The sequence below is a fragment of the Lepidochelys kempii genome, chromosome 7 (assembly GCF_965140285.1).
Source record: "Lepidochelys kempii isolate rLepKem1 chromosome 7, rLepKem1.hap1, whole genome shotgun sequence".
In the NCBI taxonomy this organism is placed as follows: domain Eukaryota; kingdom Metazoa; phylum Chordata; order Testudines; family Cheloniidae; genus Lepidochelys; species Lepidochelys kempii.
In genome coordinates this window covers 21,444,789-21,467,202 of record NC_136386.1, presented here as the reverse complement: position 1 = coordinate 21,467,202, position 22,414 = coordinate 21,444,789, and the positions used below count along the sequence as shown (strand labels likewise).

Genomic DNA, 22,414 nt, shown 5'->3' with positions numbered 1-22,414 from the left:
AATGCAATTGCCTTTTACTTGTGGTTTATTATTTTAAAAGGACATGCATGAAATGTTTGTACCCCAAACTTAGGTTTTGTTTATTGGCAGAAATATTCTGAAGATGTATGCATTTTCTTGCATTCCATGTAAATAGTATTTTCTTTGATTTTAAACATGACCCATGAAGTGTTTGCAGTTCAAACATTGCAACAGTTTGCTAATATGGAGAGCCAGAACATGAAACTGACTAGAAGAAACAAAATAAAAGGAATAATGAGTAGGCTTACAGTACAATTTAGTGAAATACAGAAAATAAAAACATGCAAAAAACCACAACACAGCATTAGTCATGAAAAGTAAATTTGAGAATTTTAGTTCTGAAAACTTTCAGTAATTCAGATGATACAAAGAACAGGGATAAGGAAATTTGTATTACAAATACACTTACTAACCTGACCAGGCTCTTTTAAATCTCAGATAAACAGCAGGGCGTATGTGTGTGAGAGAGATTTTCATGTTTATAAGGCAGTGAGTTTGAACTCAGACTTCTAGGTCTATTCCGTACTCTCTAACTGATTCACTGTGGGCATGTCACTTATAGCTTGATTTTCATAAATCCTGAGCACCTATTGCCTCAGTTTCCCTATGTGTTATATGGGACACCAACAATTTAAAAATCACACATCTGCCTGAATTTTATGAATGCCTGCAAGATGTCTAGTACAATGGGGTGCTCAGCACACTTTTCCAAGACACCCCAGGGCTTTTATGATGTTATGTATAATGTTATAAAATAATATTTTCTCTGTAGCCTTCCAGAAATGCTCCTTGCGTATCTTTAGCGATGAAGTCTTCCCAAAAGCACGCCTGAGCTTTTCTCTCTCCCATTATTGTAGCTGAGTTTTCTGGATACCCTTTGTTAATATTTTTGTGCACTCCTGGATGAGCCATTATTTTGCAATGTCCTAGGGATACTTGCATCGATATTTGCAATCCTGGATATGCAAGGAGCATTTCTGGAAGGCTATAGAGAAAATATTATTTTATAAATGTATAATGTATTTAACCATCAGCTGGCTCCAGAACTTTCATGTGGTGTGTAGGGCCATATACAGACCTGGATCTGCATTTAGCAATCCCACATGTGGGCAGCAGCAAGAAGCGCTTTGACACCTTTGAGTATGTGATGTGGGACTTGAATCCAGTAAATCCTAACCCAGAGGTGACCACCTTTCGCAAAGCGTCACACCCAGGGTGACAGACAGCTTGGCAAGTGGTGGAAGGGGACAAGTTGCTCGTTCAGTGTAAGAATCTGAATGGGCTTAAATCGAAGGTGACACCAACCCATATTTAACCCAGACACTCTTCCTGGGAGCTCTTTGCTCTCGTTCATAGCATCTGTACCCGAGAGGCAGTAGCGAGGGAAGTAAAATGCTCTGCTTTCTTCTCCCCTACCCTTCTCTCTCCAGCTGCAGAGGATAGGATTCTGGGGACCAGCTGGCACGGGAAGTCAGGCCGAAATCCACTCCAGGCACTTTACGACAGTGACCAGGTGGGTGAACTTGAAGAGGAAAATGAAGGATCTGAAAGGTGGGGGTGGGGAATCTGTGGGGGTTTGGAGGGAATTGACCCGTTATTTAATGACATTTAGTGTGTTCTTAAATTGCAGCCCCACACAGGCTGCTTTGCAGTAACAACCTGACCTTGAGGTGTCAAGGGCAGCATCTGAAAAAGGTCACAACCTTCTAGATAATTATCAGTGATAAAAAGTACTCCAGACCCCTGCTGCTACTTGTGTCAAGCAGTTTTATTTGCCTTTGGCCTGGCACAGCCAGGCTGAGGTACAGTAATTGAGGATCCAACAATGGTACTCTAGCTGAGGATTTCAAAGCAAATTCTACAGCACAAAAGATGGGTAAAATCTTCCCCCGCTGAACACATGAATGGCCATGCTGGGTCAGACCAAGGGTCCACCTAGCCCAGTATCCCATCTCTGACAGCATGCAGTGGCAGGTGCATCAGAGGGAATGAACAGGACAGGGTCATTTTGAGTGATCCATCCGCAGTTGTCCAGTCCAACTTCTGGCAGTTGGAAACCCCAAGTATGGGGTTGTGTCCCTGACCATCTTGAGATCACCTCTGCCATATTTTTCAAGATAACTGAACAGGGCACCATTGGGCTAGGTGCTGTACAGACAGAACAGAAAGATTGTCCCTGCCTCGAAGAGTCTACAGTCTAAGGCTATGTCTACACTACAGCTTATGTCAGCAGAATTTATATCCCTCAGGGGTGTGAATAAACCATCCCCCTGAGTGACATAAATTACACCGACATAAGCGCCGGTGTGGATAGCCCTATGTCGGTGGGAGAGTTTCTCCTGCCGATGTAGCTTCTGCCACTTGTGGGAGAGCTCTCTCCTGTTGGCATAGAGCATCTTCACCAGTGGTGCAGCTGCAGCGCTGTACTTGTAGACACGGCCTTAGTGAATCGCAGTCATCTTTGGATTGCGTTGTAGCCATCTCATCTCCACCCAAGCCCTAGTCCCAGCAAGACACTAGCTAAGATGATCAGCTATACCACACCTCTCAGGCGCCGACTTTCCAAAGTGCCGGGGGGTGCTCGACCTCCGGCTCTGCCCCAGGCCCTGCCCCCACTCCACCCCTTCCCTTCAGGCCCCACCCCGCCCCGCCTCTTCCTGCCCAGTTCCAGCCCTCTCCCGAGCACGCGGTGTCCTTGCTCCTGCCCCTTCTCCCCCCGGGACTCCTGAACACCGCAAAACAGTTGATCGCAGCAGGCGGGAGGAGCGGGAAGGAATGGGGAGGCGCTGCTCCGCATGGCCCGCCAGTGGATGGGAGCTGCTTGGGAGGGGGAGCTGATGGGGGGGCTGCCGGTGGGTGCCCAGCACCCACCTTTTTTTCCCTGTGCATGCTCCAGCCCTGAATTCTTTCACCCTTGTAAAGTGCTTTGAGATCCTTAAGAGCTAGAACAGGCCAAATAAATGCAGGATAACAGCCTTGTCTTGCTTAACGCTATCCCTGTTACAGTCAGAGCATTCTTAAAGGAAGCCCCCACCTGGCCTCCCATTCAGATGGCCAGCATCTCACTGGAAAACAGGCTATGTGCACGCCTTTAAGCATGTGGCTGGAAGGCCAGACCCATGTATCCTGACGGAAGACATGCGGACACTAACTGCCATTTCTGAAACCTTGACGGGACCCGTCTCCCCAGCGATCCCAGAAAACACAGAGCCGCTGTCAACCTCTTCCTCACCAGGGAAGGGTTAAGCTGAGCTGTCCGACCCAGAGCTCTAGGTCTGCTTCTTGCCCTCTTGGACATGGGCTCTGGGCTCCCAGCCTTCTGAGTGGCTGGCAAGCACATCAGGAGCAGCCGCTGCCAGAGACCAGCTCAGAATTCAGCACATACCTCCCCTTTGGGCTCCTGTCTGAACACTGTTGACTTTACAGATGGTTCGCAGAGGGGGAGAATGAATGGAGCTCGTTCCTTTCACTGCACAGCCCAGGTTTCCTGGCTGCCGGCAAGGGGAGGGAGAAGACGCATGCAGGCCTGGCTCCTGCAGCCAGCACAGAATCCCAGTGGCCCAAGCTAGCAGGGGAGGGAGGGACAGGCTTCTCCACTCTCCCCTGGCTTGGGTGCTCCATTGTCACTGTCAGGGGCTTGCGTGATTTGAGGTGTTTTCATCTATTGTTAGCAGTCCAGGCAAAAGGATTGAGAATGAGGGGACAGTAACCCCCTCATGGGACAGGAGCAGCAGCACAGAGCAGAGAGAGAGACAGTGTTTTGATGAGGAGCCCGAGGGAAGGCCTCGGGGGGGGAATCCTGTGGGATCTACCACATCTTCAAAGGTTCCCTGAACTTTTCCACAAATGAGGAGGGCTGGCCATAATTCTCTCCAGAGCCTGACACAGCTACCCATCCATTGACTTTTGGGGGTGTCATGCGGGGGTCAGTGGGGATGCTATTAGCTACGGCTGACCCAGAAACTGAGAGACCAACTTCTGCATCAGCACTGCTGAGTGGGGATCTGCTGCTCGCTGTGGTGTTTTTCCATTGACCTTCCTTCCCATAATGCCCAGGCAGAGCATTCTGACTGTCAGAGAGGGGCAATGACATGACATTCAGGGGAAATTGACATAATCCTCAGCTGGGGTTTCCACTCAGCCCCCCTGTTTTCTAGGAGAGTCCTGGTTTGCCAACTACCTAGCCAACAAGCCCCCAACTGGGTCTGTGAATCTGCATCACCATGGCACTGGGTTGTGATGGCATGACACCAGCTCACCTCACCAACTCCCAAACATCCCATAAATGCATCGTAATGGGGCAGTAGTGCCACTCAGGATATCCTGGGTATCAGCCACTCCTCACACCCCTGCTCTGGGCCAGAGTTCCAGACTCTACAGGTTATACACTGTCACGTGGCTGACCAACTGCTAGCAGCCATGGAGGGACCAGGGGCCTGGAGGCATCAGAGATCTAGAAAGAACTATCCATGTCATCCTCACCATGTTGATCTCTCAGGTGTGTGTGGGGCAGCCTAAAACTCATCCCACTGAAATCAAGTTCACCCTCCACAACCACATTGTGCAGCATTATTGTTGAGAATGAACATGGACACAACTCCAGGAAAGGCAGTTAATGGTTCCCATGGCAACTGTAATGAGTCCCTCTTATGCCCATGTAATAGCTTTTATGCCTTTGTGTGGCTGCATTACATTTGCTCTGGGGAAATGGTAAATGTGGAATGTCTTGGCTCTGGTGCATTCAAAGCCTCAGACTACTGCTCCAGGAATGTAGTTGGGGTTTTTAAAAACTGATATTTAATGTCCTTGGCTTTTAAAAAGAAGGAAATGAAGGGAGCCGTTTTGCACAGAGATAAATACAAGGCGGGCACTTACTCCATTGGGTAACTGGTGAAATGCAGCTGCATTTCTTTGGTGCTGGGCATGCACACTTTTAGCCATCCCTCCATCCCTCATGGTTTTGAGCAAGTACAGAAAAAGCACTTGACTATAGTATGAGATGCTCTGTACTGTTTTCACGCACAGAAATGGCTACAGATTAAAAAAAACAAAACCAAACTCTGAGCTGAGACCACACAAGAGAAATTTCAAGCCAGAGGGTGATTGTTTTCAGGAAGTTACAGTATCTGAAATCCAGGGCTAAGAATGAAAATGCCTCTTCGGCCGTATCTGTAACACCACGAACAAGATGCTAATGTCGTGACTTCCAAGTAGCCAGCCAGGTACAGTGGGGCAGAACCTCAGTTGGTGTAAATTGTCATAGGAGTCAGTGGAGCTATGACAGTTTATACCCGCTCAGGATCTGGCCCATTATTTCCCTGCTGGGAGAAAAAAAATGAGTGAATAGCAGACAAAGGATACTTTTATTTCAGTCCTGCTTCAATTTACAATTAGTATGGGTCCTGCTGACTATGGTTTTGAACAGGGATGTTAATGTGGTTTCAGTTGCCTAAATGGTACCCACATAAACATCTACAAAGGTTATGGACCTGCATTGGTGGTGAGCTCTTCCCAGTAAAAGCTTCCTCCTGCACAGTGCAACTTCTAGTAATGAATCTGCAGGTTTCAGTGTAGGAGCCTGAATGCAAAGCATCAATGGGATGGAAGGCTTGTATTGGGTCCCAGGGTCCAAAGTGCTGTGTTTAGAAAGCTCCCAGCTAGCAAAGCACTCACAGCTTTGCCTGCCCAACCGAAGAAGGATCTTGAAGTGAGCCTTACAGGGACTGGCAGGCTGGCTGGGGGTCCATGCAGGCAGCCTGGGATAAGCAAACGGGCTCCTGGGGGAGAGGGGGTGATGTAACAATGGCGGACAGCTGTCAGGAAGCTTCAGCAGCAAGAATGTGAGGAATGCAAAGGTCTGGCTGCACCTTACCTCATGAGGCGGGAACTCTCTCCATGCGTGGTGAGCTGGGCTGACAGGATAATGATCCCAGTCTTGCTGGCTACTGAAGGAGCATCCAGCCAGAACCTGATTACAGGGATGGAATGATTTTAAGGCAACCCTTTTTTTATTATTATTCTTGAGTTTTTAAGGTCCACAAATATTGGGGGAAATACCTGGAGACCCAGAAAGAATACGGGCATGTTTATCAAATGGGAGGGTCATTGTGCAAGCTTTCCCTGCATAATTCTGCCAATGCACTTCCGTCCTGACCTACAGCACCCTCCTAGTCCAGTCCAGGGGTCCCCCCTGTCTTAGCTGAAGCACCTCAAGCCTGACTTCCAGTTGCTCCCGTTATTGTAGTCCAGGGTCCCCATCTGGCTCCGCTGCACCTCAGTCCTGGCCTGCAGCATCCCCTGATCTCCCCATGGGGCACCCGCAGAAGAAAAGGAGCAGTTTGCCAGAGCACTGTCACACCTGTGCAGGTCAACCCCTGAGGTGGCTTGGAGAGCAGGAACAGGAAGGGTGTTCCTTGGGGGTGGCATGGAGAAAGGGGCAGGAGATGGTTGCGGGAGAAAAGAACTAACAGACTCATCTCTGAGGCATTATTGGTGAGGAGGAAGAGGAGGGGGGGAGGCAGATGGTGCGATAAGCAACCAGGTCAGAGAAGTAGGCCAGCAAGGAGCTCTGTAGGGCCTTGTAGACAAGGCTGAGCAGTTTAAACTGTAGGGGATGCTCAGAGGGAGGCCAATTCAAATGCCAAGCCATGGGGGTTGTTCCCAGTCCTGTGGAAGATCCATCCCTCTGTGGTTTGGGTGGTGAAAGGTGCAGGAACAGAGGGGTGTGAAGGGAAACAAAGTGAATCCCAGGCTACAGAAATAGGACAGCGAGCAGCTATTCCCCTGGACAGTGGGGTGCCTGTCTGGAGGAGCAGAGTCTGAAGTGGAAGACACACTCAGCTTGCAACATGGGAGCCATCATCATGGTAAAGCGACAGCTGCACAAAAGCAGGTTTCTTTTAGCAGTGGGAGTGGTAGTTACTTAACTGTCATCATAGTCTGTGAGTTGGTAACACTCTGCCAGCCTTGCAGTTTCCCTTATAGGGCCAGCCCTGAGTGGTATGGAGAAGCCACAGCAGTTGTCTTCTCCCTCTCTGCCAGCATTGATGGGAGCGGATGGGCAGGAGAGGGAGGGGATCTAGCGTCCTGCCAGTGGCTTTACTTTGAAATCGCATGGTTCTAGTGGTTTTAAGACATTGCCGTGAGAGGGGAGCCCCTGCTACAGAGCTCAGAGATCCAAACCTCCCCAGCTCTAGGTTTACAGAGCTAGAGGCTGGCGTGAAGTTGGAGCTGATCTTACCCAAAGTTTTTGGGGTAAGCTGAGATTTCGATCCAGAGACATCTCTGCTCGGCTTTTAGCAAAGCAGTAGAGCTGGTGGGAGAGGAGGCTCAGGGAGGAGAGGAGAGGAGGATTCGAAGACTTGAGGGATGAGAAAGAAAATGTAAATGAAGCGCTCCTGGGCTGAAACCCGAGCCTTCTGCCTGCATCCTACTGCAAAGCGGGGCTGTGTTGGGGGATGTGGCATCGGAGGAGGAGGAGAGACGTCCCTAGGCTTTGTGCAATGGTGAGGGAAGGCCCCGAATAGGAATCTGAGTCTCTGGTTAGTGAACTTGCCCTGCACAGCCCAGCCTGGGGACACGTGCTGACCTCCGCCAAGCCTTGGCTTTGCAGACAGCTCAGGCAGAAAGAGATGCGAAGTGGGGGGAATGGGGGAGGGTGTTTGGGTTGCTGGAGGCATCTCAAGACAGGTGTGATCACAATCATGTCCTGCGGCCGGTGGGACCGCTCCAGTTACAGATGCTGAGCTGGCCTCATAGAAAACGGGGGGGGGGGTGGCGTTGAGACGACTCGGGGGCATCTGCTTTCCTCGTCTGCTGACCTCAGGAGAATAATGTGAGCGGGGGAGAACTGAGGCCAAGGCAGGTCTAGCCCCCCACCCCCCCAGTCTGGGGGAGCTGCGGGTGTTGCCAATCCAAGCTCTGAGGGGCTGCTCAGCAGGCAGCCCAGCAGATGGCTTTAGCAGCAAGGGTGATGCTGTCTGGCTGTGCAAGGAAGGACAGCCTCTCATTCCCCTCCTACCTTCCCATCTCTGTATGGGGTTTCTTCACTCCCCTCTGCACTGCAGGAGGCCCTCAAAGGGGGCTGTTCCTTTGCCTACACCCTCTGCAGGGCAAGTGCCAAAGGCCCCCTCTTTGCTTCCTGCATTAGGCACAGGGCAGGCCTCAGAATGGTTTGTGCCTTCAGTCCGCGCCGCTCTGTGGGTCATGCTCCCTTCCAGCCACAGCCCGAGCAGCCCCTCGTCCCTGCAAGGCGTGCACGTTCAATCCCGGCTGCCAGCTCCAAGGGGGTGCTAGAGACCGAACGTTCTTCTGCTCCCGGAGCCATAAATGTCCCTCTCACGAAACCCAAGGATGTTCTGACCCTAAAGGCTCCAGCCTAAGGAGCAGGCAGTGCTGACAAAGCTGGGTGATGCAGGGCTCCTGACTCTGCCATCCAGAAAGCATGGGACTTGGAAACAGCTCATTCTCCCTCCCAGTTCCCTGCTGCTTTCCACACCTCTCTGAAAACGTGCACTTGAATCTGACTCATGTCCCAGCTGCCAGAACAGCCCCTAACATGGGAGCTGAGCCATGTGTTGGAGACTCACCTTCACCCAGCCTGCCACCAGCCCTGAGAATATCCCCAGACCCCATCCCACAGAGGCTGCACAGGCAGGCTCCTAAGCAAGGCTGGTGGAAGGGATTGTAGCTTCCTGGTTGAAAACTCCCCTGCCCCCACGTTTCAAGGAGAGATTTCCAAGGACGCGAGTGAGGGTTGTGTGCCTAAATCCCTTTGACTTTCAATGGACGTCTACCAGGCTGCCCCTTGGGCCTTTGAAAACACCCCCTCAACATTCATGGTTTTTCCTCTATGGGTAACTCAGTTCAATTTAATTTTTCCCTAGCCAAAGGGAAGCCAATTCCTTGTATTACGAACTCCGTCCTGACCCCTTAACTGTGCTAGCACAAGTGGCCAGTCTATATTTAGTGTGTATGTATTATAGCAATTTTTAAAGTAGAATTTCTCTCTTTGCTCCATTTTTCACAAGCGCGTGCTCTCTCTCTCTCTCTCTCTCTCTATTTGCTTCCACTCTCCTCCTTTTTCCCCATTGGATCTAAGTGTCAAGTGCCTCACAGCAATCAAAGCTCAGAGCTAAGGCAAAAAGTCCACATAGGTGAACTCCACAGCCTACAAGCAGAGCCCAGTGCTGGGGAGGGGAAAGCGTGTTCCACCAGAGCAGAGTGGGAACATGGACTTCATGCTCTGATTTCCATGTCTGAACTCAGTACGTCTGGCTGGAGCCCAACTCCATTTTAAGTTCAGTTGGGCAATAACGATTTCCCTCTTGTCTCTCCCCAGTTTGAGCAGTCATCAGTGCAGGCCACTCACCAGCAGAGGCGGGACCTGCTGAGCAGCGTTTGCAGTCGCTACACCCGCAAGCGGCGCCTCCTGACACGCGATGATCTTCGCCACCTGGTGGTGGATGACGTGCATGGGCTGCTCTACTGCTACGTGCCCAAGGTGGCCTGCACCAACTGGAAGCGAGTCATGATGGTTCTGACTGGACAGGGCAAATACCGGGACCCTCTGGAAATCCCAGCCAATGAGGCCCATGTCTCGTCCAACCTGCGCACCCTCTCCGAGTACAGCACTCCCGAGATCAACCATCGCCTGCGCAACTACCTCAAGTTCATCTTTGTGCGAGAACCCTTCGAGCGCCTGGTCTCGGCCTACCGCAACAAGTTCACCCGCCGCTACAACACGGCCTTCCACAAGCGCTACGGCACCAAGATCATCCGTCGGCACCGGCAGGAGCCCAGCAACGAGGCCCTGGAGCGTGGCGATGATGTGCGCTTCAAGGAGTTCGTCTACTACCTGCTGGACCCACGCACACAAGTTGAGGAGCCCTTCAACGAGCACTGGGAGCGGGTGCACTCGCTCTGCCACCCCTGCATCATTCACTACGATGTGGTGGGCAAGTACGAGACACTGGCCGAGGACGCCAACTACGTCCTGCAGCTGGTAGGGGCCGATGCCAGTGTTAAGTTCCCCTCTTCCTCTAAGACCACCAGGACCACAGACGACATGACAGCCCAGTTCTTCGAGGACATCAGCCCCTTCTACCAAAGGAGACTCTTTAATTTATACAAAATGGATTACTTGCTCTTCAACTACTCCATCCCGTCATACCTGCGCCTCCGATGAGGGTGGTGGTAGGGGGGCCCTAGAGAACTGGGGACCTCACTCATTCTTAGCTACTCAAGACACCTCCTGCCTTCTCCCCACATGCTTGCTGTTTAGTTAATTCCTTTCCCCTCTGCCTCTCCATTCCCCTTCAAGCACGTGCATCGCATGCCGACGCCCTCATTGGGACTGACCATGTGGCGAGAGGCTGCCTTGTTGATTAGCACGCGGAATGCTTGGGCTGAAGCACCCTTAGCCCATTCCAGTGCCTGCGGTAGATTGTTCACAGAAGCAGGCTGCTATTGTTTAAACGGTCAACTTTTGTGTTTCCTTTAGATGCTAAGAGAATTCACTGCGGATCTGAATCTTGGGAAGGCTGCTTATCGGGGTAGGCTCCCTTCACGGCCTGTCCCACTAACTGAGTTGTTTGCAGCCTGGTCACGAGGGATCTCAACCTTTGATGGGCATGGGGAGGAGGTCTGTCAGAATTTTGCATAGGATGATGAGAAAAGCAATAATTTGTGTATTGTTTTCTTTGTTCTTCTCCCTTCCCCCAAGCCACTCCCTTTCCCATTGATTGAGGAAGGGGGAATGTGAACCATCGATGTCGTCTTGTGATCTAGTATTTCTCTGTGGCAAAGCCTGTTTTTATTGCTTCTCCCTCATGCTCAGTTGGAATTTTAAATACTTTGTTTTATGTACATATAGAAAGAGAAGGACAGATTCATAATTGTAAATCGATGAAGCTGCATTGCTTTCAGTGAAACTGAGCTGATTGACACCAGCAGAAGATTTGGCCTAGATATTGTGTGTGTGTGTCCTGACCAAATATGGTAATTAAAGACCCCATGACCCTTATGTGTAAGAGTAGTTGTCAACTGCTCTTTGGGTCAGGGACAGTTTTATTTTCCATCTATTTGGGGTCCCATTGTGTTAAGTGCTGTACAATCTGGTTGCCCTCTAAGGACTACCATAATATAAATGTTCAATAGTATTAATCCTTGTGTCCTGGCCAAATTCCAGTTTGGCTGCTTAAATGTGGCCTACCAAATATTCTTCTTCACCTCCTGCTATGCGGTGTAGCTGATGCTTCTCACTCCAGAGATGGCCGTATTTCACTGTTGGACCAAACAATTTCCAGGCATTGTTTGTGTATCAGTTTGTTTGTAAAGCACTTTGGGAGGGGATGCACTATAGAAATGGGAGATACTTATGAAAAGATGACGCAGATTTCCGGAAAGGGTTGGGGGAAGAGCAAGAGAGAGAGTCTGTGTCTGTGTGTTAGTGTGTGTGAGAACAAAACATAGACATAGACACCTAGTGGAAGGTTGTTGGCTGGCTGGCTTTGGACAATTCATTACTTGAAGAAGAAATAAGAAAACCTAAGATTTTAATATCCAACCAGTCCAGATAGATGGATTTGCTTAGACAAAACAGCACTTCAGTCTTTACTCTGTTAAATTCAGCTTTGGCTCTGCATATAGAGCATCTCCTCTGTAAGTAAACATGCTGATAGCAGAATTACTGTACAGTGGTGTCTGCTGATTCTGTTGTGAATACTTGACTTAGTGCAATACAGTGGCAAGGTTTTTATAAAACTCCATTGTGCTCAGACTTAAGTCTTTGTAAAACAAATGTTTTCACTGAGTATTTTTCAGCTTGTTATTTCTTAATGTCTTTTGCCCTCTGCTTCTGAACTGCTCCTAAAATGCGGAAGTTCTGTCCTTGGTTATCACACTCTGGAAGGCCAAAGTGAAATCCAACTCTGGGAAAATCTCATCAAGTTTGGTAGTTGGGTTTGGATGAGCACTGGAAAAGTTCAGATGATGATCTGGAGTATCAGAACTGCTCTGCCAGACTGGATCTGAGAGCTCATGAAAATGGCCTTTCTTAGGCTATTTTGGCACTTCTCTATCTACCTGAAACCCAGAAGCACAGAAACATATAAAAATATTACCGAATGTGACCAATGAATTTTGAACTTCTCAGAGGTTTGGATTGAATTTTTGCATGGAGGTGTTTGTGTTCATTGGTCTTACATTACCTGGCCATCTTTTGCCCGTGCCTGTTGAAAACCTGCCTTGCTCACATTTCTGTGACACAGTGTCATGTTTTTGATAATTGATTGTAGTCATGGGTCAGATTTAGGACACCAAAAGGCTGACACCCGACTTAAACACCACGCACAGCACCAGAGTAGGTGGCCATTTCTTCTAAAATGATCAATAGTGACCTAGGACCAGATTGTAAAGGTGTTTTAGGCATTGCTATGCTCAGCGTTGCAATGCCAAAGTGATTTGTGAGCTTAAATCTCATTTTCAGAAGTGATTTAGGCCGTTAGGAGTCTAAGTTCCATTGACAGTCGATGGGATTTAGACCTACAAGTGCCTGAATCACTTGAAAATGAGATTGAGGCTCCTAAATCAGTTTGGTGTTGCAATGTTGAACACAGCAATGCCTAAAATACCTTTTCAAATCTGGGCCATAGGTCACAGTGACGACATTTACAACAGTGGTTGTCCGTGGTAGGTTTCAGAGTTAGCACCCCATTGAGCTGAATGGAGCAATCCACAAACCTCTTAAAGCTGTTGCTTCTTCAGACTCACCACGACAATTTGACGTTTGTTTGCTTTGTTTTTTGTACCCATAAGATCTAGAAATGTGGTGGGTGGGTTGGTTTATTTTTATTTTTTTTTAATGAAAGCTTAACTTTTACAGAAACCAGGGAAGTGTCCAGAAATGTGGTGGCTGGTACTAGCGCACTCCAACCCCTGCTCTTAGCAGGACAAGAGACCCCACTACGGTGTTGTCTGTCTGGTCTTTCCTTTTCTGGCTACTGTTGATGACTGTGCCAGTGAGCCAGGTTAGGACCTTCACTATTGAGAGTGCTTGTGCACTTAACACCATTTGACAAGGAATATCTCTGTGATAATGAGGAGTACTTGTGGCACCTTATAGACTAACAAATTTATTTGGGCATAAGCTTTCATGGGCTAAAACCCATGAATCATAGAATCATAGAATATCTGGGTTGGAAGGGACCCCAGAAGGTCATCTAGTCCAACCCCCTGCTCGAAGCAGGACCAATTCCCAGTTAAATCATCCCAGCCAGGGCTTTGTCAAGCCTGACCGTAAAAGCTTCTAAGGAAGGAGATTCTACCACCTCCCTAGGTAACGCATTCCAGTGTTTCACCACCCTCATAGTGAAAAAGTTTTTCCTAATATCCAATCTAAACCTCCCCCCCTGCAACTTGAACTCCCTGTGATTGTATATGAGGACTGGGTGGCTCGGGATGGGGAATGGCCTGCATTGCCTTTCATCTTTAAGTTGTCACAGTTTGATAGCTGTTTGATCTCAGTCCCTGTCCTGGCAGACAGATATTCACATCAGCAAAACTGGACCCCTGAATGCCATTACTTAGCCAAGAGACCAGGCCCAAATGGGCCTGACAGATGGAAGTACCCTACCACCCATAGACATGGTCCCTTCAGGAAGGGGACAATGGAAGGATGAAGTTTATAACCCTTCTATACAATGCTGAACTGTCCATTGGAAGTCAATGGGACTTTTGCTTCTAGATAACGTAGGTGCTTTTGAAAATATCACCCTCATTGGGTTTTTTCCACCAATCATTCTGCATTACGTTGCTGTTGAACTCTTGGTTTTATTCTTGACAAAATAATGCCTTTAGCATTCCCGTTGATGTGAACTGAAATCTGTATACCCTCATGGAAAATGGCCTCTTTTTATTGCAAAGATAAGTGAGTTCTGACTGGGTTGGAGCATTCCATGTACTATAAATGCTTTGCATTTGCCAAGCCAAACCAGCAAATTCAGCCCATGACCAAGGGCCCGTGAGTCCAGGCTTGGTATCAAAAGAGAACGGTGAGGACTGCCCGTTCCATCAAGAGGAGACAACACACTGGTATCATGCTGAGTGGTGAAGAGGGACAGTAAGTTACATATTTCCATCCTTGTGCCTTCCCCTACCACAGCTACAAGGTAACTGCCCCTTCTCATGTCCCTGCTGTCAGAGGTAAGTGTGGGAAAGCCAATTTGTGTCTGTTTGATCCAAATGGAGTTATGGAGACACCATGAGGCCAGCTAGGAAAATTGCAATCCTTTTAATTTCCTATGGGATTCTGGGCACTATGTCCCATGATTTGTGAGTGGTATTTAAAAATTGAGCCGTATCCACTCTCCTCCATCTTCCTAGCAGCTCTAAGCCCCTTCTCTCATGGCTTAAGACATTTTCTGGGGGAATTCAGATTGCATAGAAGATTTTATGCAACTCAAAACTTTGCCTTCTCTTGGAAACATGACTCTAAGATGGTGGCTGTTGATGGATGACATGCCCACAAAAACCCAGAGAGTGAATCAGAAACATGGGGTGATGACCACCTCTATAGAGAACATGGAGATAACAGGTTCTGAGGAAGTCAGTGGTTCTGGGCTCTCCAAAGGATTCTGAATCAGGGCAGTTAGTAGCCTGCGTGTGAATGTATCCAAACAGAACAGATGCTAGAGCCCTATCATAGCAAAGTGATTTACGTATAGCAAACCTGCTTCTGACTATGGAGGCACCGATTCTTTGTATGCAGAGAGGAGCTAGTCTGGTAATGATGAGGCTGAAGGGAGGTCGGGCCAGAGAAGCATATTGGGACCCAGAGCAGAAGCACCGTTTCTAGGGTCTCTCACTGCCAAGCATGGTGCCTTGTGCCAAACTTTGAGGAAAGTTTGCTGGCCGCAGAAGAGAAGATGCAGGAGGACAAGGAGAGCTCGAGGAACACAGCTGAGATGGGAAGAGACAAGTTCCTACCCTTCCTTCTAGGCAGGGTGGCTGACCGGGCACACATGGGGAGACTCCTGGTGCAGCTGGCTGGCTTTTCTTGAGTGAGCCCTATTCTCCTTAATTCTGACCACGGCCAGACTCTGCTCTCCAGGCAGTGATGGTCAATTGCCCTGGTATACTGCAGATTTTCAATTCAGATCCAACAGCATCAGCACCTTCAAAGCTTGTGCATCAGGTGAGCTGGGATGTCGTATACTAATTATCTACCTTCATTTTTATTTAGATCCTGTCACCATGGTATCTGAGCCTCACTCTTCTCTAGCAGAATCCAGCCAGGGACCTGCATGTGCTTTGCAGACATGAATTAAACCTCATAACTTAAGTTCCTGCAAGATTGACATGTATCATTCCCATTCTGCAGGTGGGAAGCTGAGAAGCAGCCCAAAGTCACCCAGCAAATCAGCGACAGAGCCACGAATAGACCCAGGTCTCTTCATTCCAAATCCTCTGCAATAGGCACAAAGGCCCAGCTTTCTACTCCTTAGTTCCTTTCTTTTAGTGCCTCTGACCTACTCTTCTGAGGAGATACACGTTTGCCAGGAACATCATGGTACTCCACTTTTCCACTTCCTCACATGCATGGTGCCAATGTGTTTATGAATCCTAGAGAAGCAAAGGTTTTAGCTGGTGAGTTTGTTGAGGTATGTAGCAGTATAGCATCTAGCTGCTTCTCCCCTAGCTAGCAGGAGGAAAATCTGTCTTTGCAGAAAGCTCTGTAGCTGTGACTTGAAGATACAACAAAAAAATCGATCTTTGGAGCTAATTGGGGCCATTTTTACACAGTCACTTTTCTGTGTGCCTGTCTTGTCACCATATGTGATAGAATTCTATTTCTCCTGACCTGATTGGTGCATTAATTGGAATTGCATTAATTATCTCTCTCTCTCCGCAAAGCCCCCCACTTTGGAGCAGCTGCAGCAAACCATTTATCATTCCCTTGTGCTGAGGAGTCCAAGGCACTTCATGTGGTTTCAATCTTTGTCAATTAGAGTGCAGTGCATTGCATAAAAGGATATAATCTGCCCCCTTTCTCACTGCACTAATCAATAAACTGCCACCAAATGGCCAGCTGTTCATCCCCTTACTCTGCTGTAGAACGCAGCGCTCTCCAGAGGGCGCTTGACATGGAACTGTAATCAATTCAGTTCAACATAAAACCAAAGATTTCAGGCAGCTGAGTAATAAATCTTCCTTCTCCTCTGCCCCCTTCCCGCTCCCCTGGGAAACTTCAAAACTGGATCTAATTACTGGAAAGAGCAGAAGTAGCTGCTGTGATAATCTCACCCTGCTGAAAGGCCAGTGTGTAGTATGGGAATTGTGACCTTGTCTACACCCACAGTTGCACCGGTGCAAACCCCTGTGTAGACACTCCTATTGTGCTTTAAGAGCGGATTATTTCAGTTTAATTTAAGCCTGTTCCCATTTGAAGTAAACCAAGAGCATCCACTCAGACTTTCGTACTGGTTTAGCTAAATCAATTTAAATTCAAACCTTTAGTTAAACAGGTAGAAATCTGTGTGTAAAGCCCAAGGATTGTTCTGGGACTCGGAAGACTTGGGTTTAATTCCCTGATTTGACACAGCCTTTCTGTGTGATTTTGGGCTAGTTGTGTCGTCTCTCTGTGACTCTATTCCCCATCTCCCTCACAGAGGGCCTGCTGAATTCTTTAGAAATCAGTCACACTTTTTTCAATGGAATGCTCTGTGTGAATATGATGGCAGGTGCCCAGACTGGTAGGCACAAGAGAGCTACACATTGGTTATCCATTGATCCAGTTCTTCTGTTCACTGCCTATGGCTTTTGGCTGCATGGACCATGCCACGGGCTGAACCTTTGCTTTGGGACTTGCCGTTTTTCACGGTGTGGTGTGAGAAGAGAGATTTCTATATTTTTGCTCCACTTTAATTCTCTCTCGTGCAGGGCATGGCTCTCTTATTCATTTGTTCTGGGTGGGTCCTTAATCTTGAGCTGCCTCTGCTTGAGAAACAAACTTTTGCCCCAGCCTCCTTCCCAAAGGGTGAAAGCAGCAAGCTGAGCACTAGCAGCTATTTAAATAAAGTGAAGTTGGCTCCTAAATTTCCTTTAATGGCCCCATCTGCACTGATGGAGTGACAAAGTAACCCCCTACCACCGTAAGTAACTAGCCTTGCAGTTGGAGAGCCAAATCCTGTCCCATTGGAATAAAGGGATTTGTGCCTAGATGAAGGGGGAATGCACTGTACTTTTGGCATGGTCTGGGCTGAGATCACAGCCAGAACTTTGGTAGAGTTTGGATCTGGACTGTGGCTTGACCTCATCCCTACTGAACAACGTATCCATGTGTCATGAAGGCAGATTCTGTATGAACCCTCGGTTTTGGCTGAGTGACACCAGCAGGTACCCCACAATTAGCTTAGCAGAGTGCGCTGTACCTTGGCTGTATGCATGAAGGAAAATCACTTCAAACCCTGGGCAGCTAACTCTGGGTTAGTCGCTGTCAGAGAATAGAAATGAATGGAAAATCCAGGTCAGCTCAGCCGTATGTGAGGAATGAATGTGCAAATCCTGCTGTAAAAAACAACAGCAGCCCTATCATATTCTGGGGTGCAATGCAGACTAGTGAAGGGTTGTATCACCACCTACCCTGCAACCTGGGGTGTCCCGCAATGCTTTGCTGCTGTAGCTCCCAACTTGGGCACTTCATAAACAGCATGGAGGTCACACCCACAGTGTCTGTGTATAGGCACAGCCCTGACCCCAGCTTCCTGTCAGCAACACACCAGCCACACTCTGGCTTCTTGTAGCCTTGGTTACTACTTGCAGGGTGACCACAACGCACTCCAAGTCCTATATTTTCCCTCTCCTGGGAAAGTAGAGAGTACTCAGATAGTACAGAGCTGTTGCCCCTGCAAGGGGTCAATACACAACAGTTCGTTCCTTTAATTGGCGTTACCAAAAAATTCCTTTTAAACACCGGATTAGTTTTGATTAAAAAATAAAACAACATCTCTCTCAGTGTACTTAACTAAACATAAGTGAATAGAAGAATAAGGCAAAGTCAGACATGGTTACAAGAAAAATAAAGACAAAATGCTTTCTAGCAACTAAAACTTTACAAACTAGACTTGGGTTCAAGGTAAAAATCCTTCCACGATCCTAGCAACAGGCTGCCTGAATTCTTAAGTCAGGATCTGCCCCAAAAGGCCAAAGGGCTGGTTCCTCTGTCGTCTGAGAGGGCATATGCACGCAAGAGAGAGACTGGTGTGTTTTTGCCCCTCACTTTTATAGTCCAATCCCCCTTTGAAGTGGATTAGTCTGAGGCTTACCCCTGAAAGCAAAATTTACTCAAAGAAGGCAACATGGGGATGGGGGTACAGGTGTCCCTGTGCTCTTTCTTTTCCCATGTGTATGCTGAAATGCAGATTTGCTGTCTCAAGGACCCTGTTTACTACTTATACATAAACTGAGATTAAACACACATGCCTTTGTTTAAGCTAGACCTGCTAAACCACTCCTGCCTAAGCAGGGGTATGTGGGTTTGAACATGTGCTACCACCATCATATAGGGGGAATTTGTAACTTTACAGATCATGTTGCTACATCTATTTCACCATGATATCATTGACCAGTGAGTTACTAGTTTTTGATTTTGTACAAAGATTATTACAATAGTGTGTAGGCTGTGAATACAGGGGTGCATTCAGTCACAAGCCCTCAGATGGTACTTATTTAAAAATTGAATCCTTCCCATTGATCGTAAGATGCTTCCACCTGTGCGATACCTATCCGGCATTGTGAGAGACACAGCTCTTGAGTCAAGGTGTTGAAATGGCAGAGGGTGAGTTCTGGGGAATGTACAGTTCCCTCAACAGCAGCAAATCCTTAAACAAGAGGAAGGGGATGTGGCCTAGTGATAAGGGTGGCTCAGAAGCCCTGTGTTGTGAGCTGTAAAGTAGGGGTGTGTGTGTGTCATGATCTTTACCAAAGTGGCTTGAGATTCCTGGATGAAAGGTGCTGTACACATGCGAAAGGAGGGGCAAAAGATCAACTCTCAGGTCTCACAACCTTGACAAGTTTACACTGAGCAATATGAGGAAACTTGGGGTTTAGTCCACTGCATTGCTGTGTGACTCTCCAACTCACTTAGGCCCATATTGGCAGAAGTACCCTCTGTTTCTTTTGATGTCCAACCTTAAATGCCTACGGCCTAATTTTTCAGTGCTGCGGTGCAGCCACACAACCCAGTGACGTCAGTTGGCATTGTGGCTGCCTGACACTGCTGAGCAGTTGCGGTTGGGCATCCAAAAAATTAGGGGCCACTTTGGTCTTTCTCTCCTTCAGCACTTCAGAGGCTCCAACTGTAAAATGGGTGTGCGGGTACTTACTCCTGCTTCTCAAAAATGCTTTCAGATCTATAGAGGAAAAGCTTCCGGTAAACATGTTAAGGCAGGGGCCAGGCCTTCCTGTGTGTTTATACAATACCTGACACAACTGGGCCAGATCCTATTTGGGATCTCTTGGTGCTATTGCAATACAAATGCATAAAAATGCAAATTACCGTATATATTATAAACTTAAAAAAACTGATGGCTTTAATGCTCTGCTTTTCTGGCATCACAGTGGCGAAGGGAAAGACAGAGCCTTTCTCTAAGCAGTCCCAACTACACTGCTCTTCATTCTTCAGACCATAAACCATATTTCCTGTACAGCCTGATATTAAACACCCCTCCCCCCACCCCGCCCAGCAGCTTATTTAATGACATAAAGGTTCTTCTGCCAGTGAAACAAAACTGAGATTCAGTGATGCCAAGGTTTCCTTTCAGCGCTTCTTGGGTGACACTGATTGCCTTGTTTAACCAACTGGAGGAATAAACAGGCTTCCTGTGAAGGGGAAAATTACAGCTGTGTTGTCAAGTATGTCTTTGGAGGCAGTGTTCGTCGTGAAGGTTTTTTCATCCCCCCCACCCCCCAGATTTGCTTGTGTTTACCTGTTGGCTCTTGCACCCTGGGAGAATGCTACACTTCTAACCAGGCATTGCTTCTGGAAAAACACTGGCTTATGCTATGACCGCCGCTGGTGAGGTTACGGGGGCAGTGTATGCTGGGGAATACTGCTCCCCCTCTCCCCCTGCACCAACCCTATTCCCTCCTCCGGTAGGAGGCCGAAGTCATCGCCTCCTTTGCTGAAAGCAAGTTCTAGCTGCAGTGGTGATGCTCCTCAGCCGGCCACGGGTCAGGCTGTTCCTGCAGTCCCAGCCCTTTTGTTCCTCAACTGTGAAGGCATAATGGAACAAGAAGGGGATCTTACCAAGGGAAAGGGGTAACTTCTGCTCTCTTACATGGGGGTAAAGCAGGAGTAACTCCACTGAAGTTGCAGTTCTGCAACAGGATGCAGGTGCCTAACTCCCTGTGGATTAGGCATCTAAAGCCCTTTGAGTTCTGGCTTTAAGTCCTCTAAACCAGATGCTTTCAGTAAATAAGGCTAAATGGGGCAAGGTGCTAGTTCACCAGGCAGCCCGGGCCACCTGAACATGAAATCGGGGTGGGGAGTCCCCTCTCACAGTGGCTTCACACTGCTGTAACTCTATTGACGTAATTCCCAGAGCAGAATCAAGCCTGTGGTGCTTTGTTCTGCGATGGATGCAGTGGAAGTGGTAGCGTGGGTTAGATGGCAGAGCAGCAGACACTCCAGTGGTCTATTCTGCCTGTAACTTGTGGGAGCTTGAGCCTTAACTGCTCTGGGCCTGTTGCCCCACCTCTAAACTGTAGATAATGCTAGAGGGGTGCATACTTGATTACTGCTAGACTCTGCACTCACTGCGCACACCTGTGACTCCTTGCAGCCCTTCATTTCCCCCACCCCCTGCCTGTGTGCTACCCTACCCTCCCCCAATATTTCAGGGGCTCCCAGCAACCCCTCCTAACGCCCTTCCTCATGCCAGAGATTCTGTGTGTTGCCTGGTCTCCTCTCCCCTGCATCCCAGGGTCTCACATGTCCCACCCCCATTCAAGGCATTTGTGTACCCCGTCCCCCATTCCTCTGCCCACCAGGTTCTGTGTGTCCTCGGTTAACCCCTCCTCCTCACTCGATATCAGACTATCCAATTCTCTGCAAGGGCTCTGTGTGCTGCCCATTGCCTCCTACGTAGGGTGTCCATACATCCCGTTTTGGCCAAGGCAGTCCCCTTTTTAAGCCCCATCCCGGATGTCCTGTCTTCTTTTGGCAAAACTTGGCTTTTGTCACATATTGCTTTTGCCAACTGATCAAGAGCAAAAGGAACAAACGTACACTTTTCCAAAAAGTGGGGTGTGTCCCCAGGGTTGGGGGGGGTGGCGAGGTGTCCAGCCCGTAGCCCTCGGCGCTGTGGGGTTGGGCCATGTGGTAATGCCAGGTGGTTCAGGCCAGCCCTACGCAATGTCCCATTTTTTACTTTGGGAAATATGGTCACCTTACTTCTATGCCTATTACAGGGACTCTGTGTATCTCCTTTTCCCACTCCCTTTCTGCCCCCTGGCTGTGAAGGGACAGGCGCCTGGCTGGTGCTTTCTCTCTCGCACGCGCTTTCCCTCACCCTGGAGCAGGTTCTGTGGTGGCAGCATGCTGGAGGGAGGGAGCCATAAAACTGCCTTGCCTCTCTTCGCCCTCGGGCTACCCTGACTGGTTGCGGTCTTGGCTACACTATAGAGTTTTGTTGACTAAAGGTATGCTGATGTAACCCACACACCTCCTGGGGGTGGTGCTCTGTTCCCCTCTACTGGCACCGAGTTGAGGCTCATGCATTTAGCTCCAGAGGTCCCCCGTTCACGCCCTCCTGCCAACGACTGGGGTCTGTCGGTGTTACACTGACATAGAGCAGCTGTTTTAATTAAACCGCTGCTGCATGTCCACACTACGCTCCTTGTGCCAGCAGACTGCGTCCACACTAGCAGCTTGTGCATTCCCACAGAGAGCAGTGCACTGGGGGTAGCTATCCCACTGTGCAACTGGCCGCGGGGTGCTTCAGGAAGGGGTTGCGGTGCCTCATGGGGCAGGTACAGTGCCGGAGGAGGCAGGTTTTTCCATCCCATCATTCCATGGACAGCCTACTGGACTGCCAACTGCCTTTCAACTGAAGGGGTGGGGGCGGAAGAGACCGTGTGCGAACTGGGACAGTGTGTATGTGAGAGAGACACACACACACAGCAGCACACACTCTGTCTCTCTCACATACACCCCCCCCACACACACACATGCTTCCCCACCAGCACACACTCTCTCACCCCCCCCCCCACAGTGTGTGCTGGGGGAGTGTGTGTGTTGCGGGGGCTGACATGCTGGCTCTAAGTTCAGACAAAGCAATCTGCACAGCACAGCAGGAGCTCCCCCATGTCCCCTCTGCAGCAGCAGCCCGCTGTG

The 22,414-nt window shown here is 48.8% G+C and overlaps 1 protein-coding gene across 1 annotated transcript in view; it reads left to right on the top strand.

Annotated features, from left to right (window-relative positions):
• Positions 1-11,863, top strand: part of CHST13 (carbohydrate sulfotransferase 13) — a 65,930-nt gene extending 54,067 nt beyond the window's left edge. Inside the window, exons 2-3 of the mRNA XM_073351341.2 lie at positions 1,452-1,534; positions 9,362-11,863. Of these exons, the coding sequence (XP_073207442.1) occupies positions 1,452-1,534; positions 9,362-10,207 (929 nt within the window). The 3' untranslated portion in view covers positions 10,208-11,863. The remainder of the gene's footprint in view (positions 1-1,451; positions 1,535-9,361) is intronic.
• Positions 11,864-22,414: the final 10,551 nt, after the last annotated feature.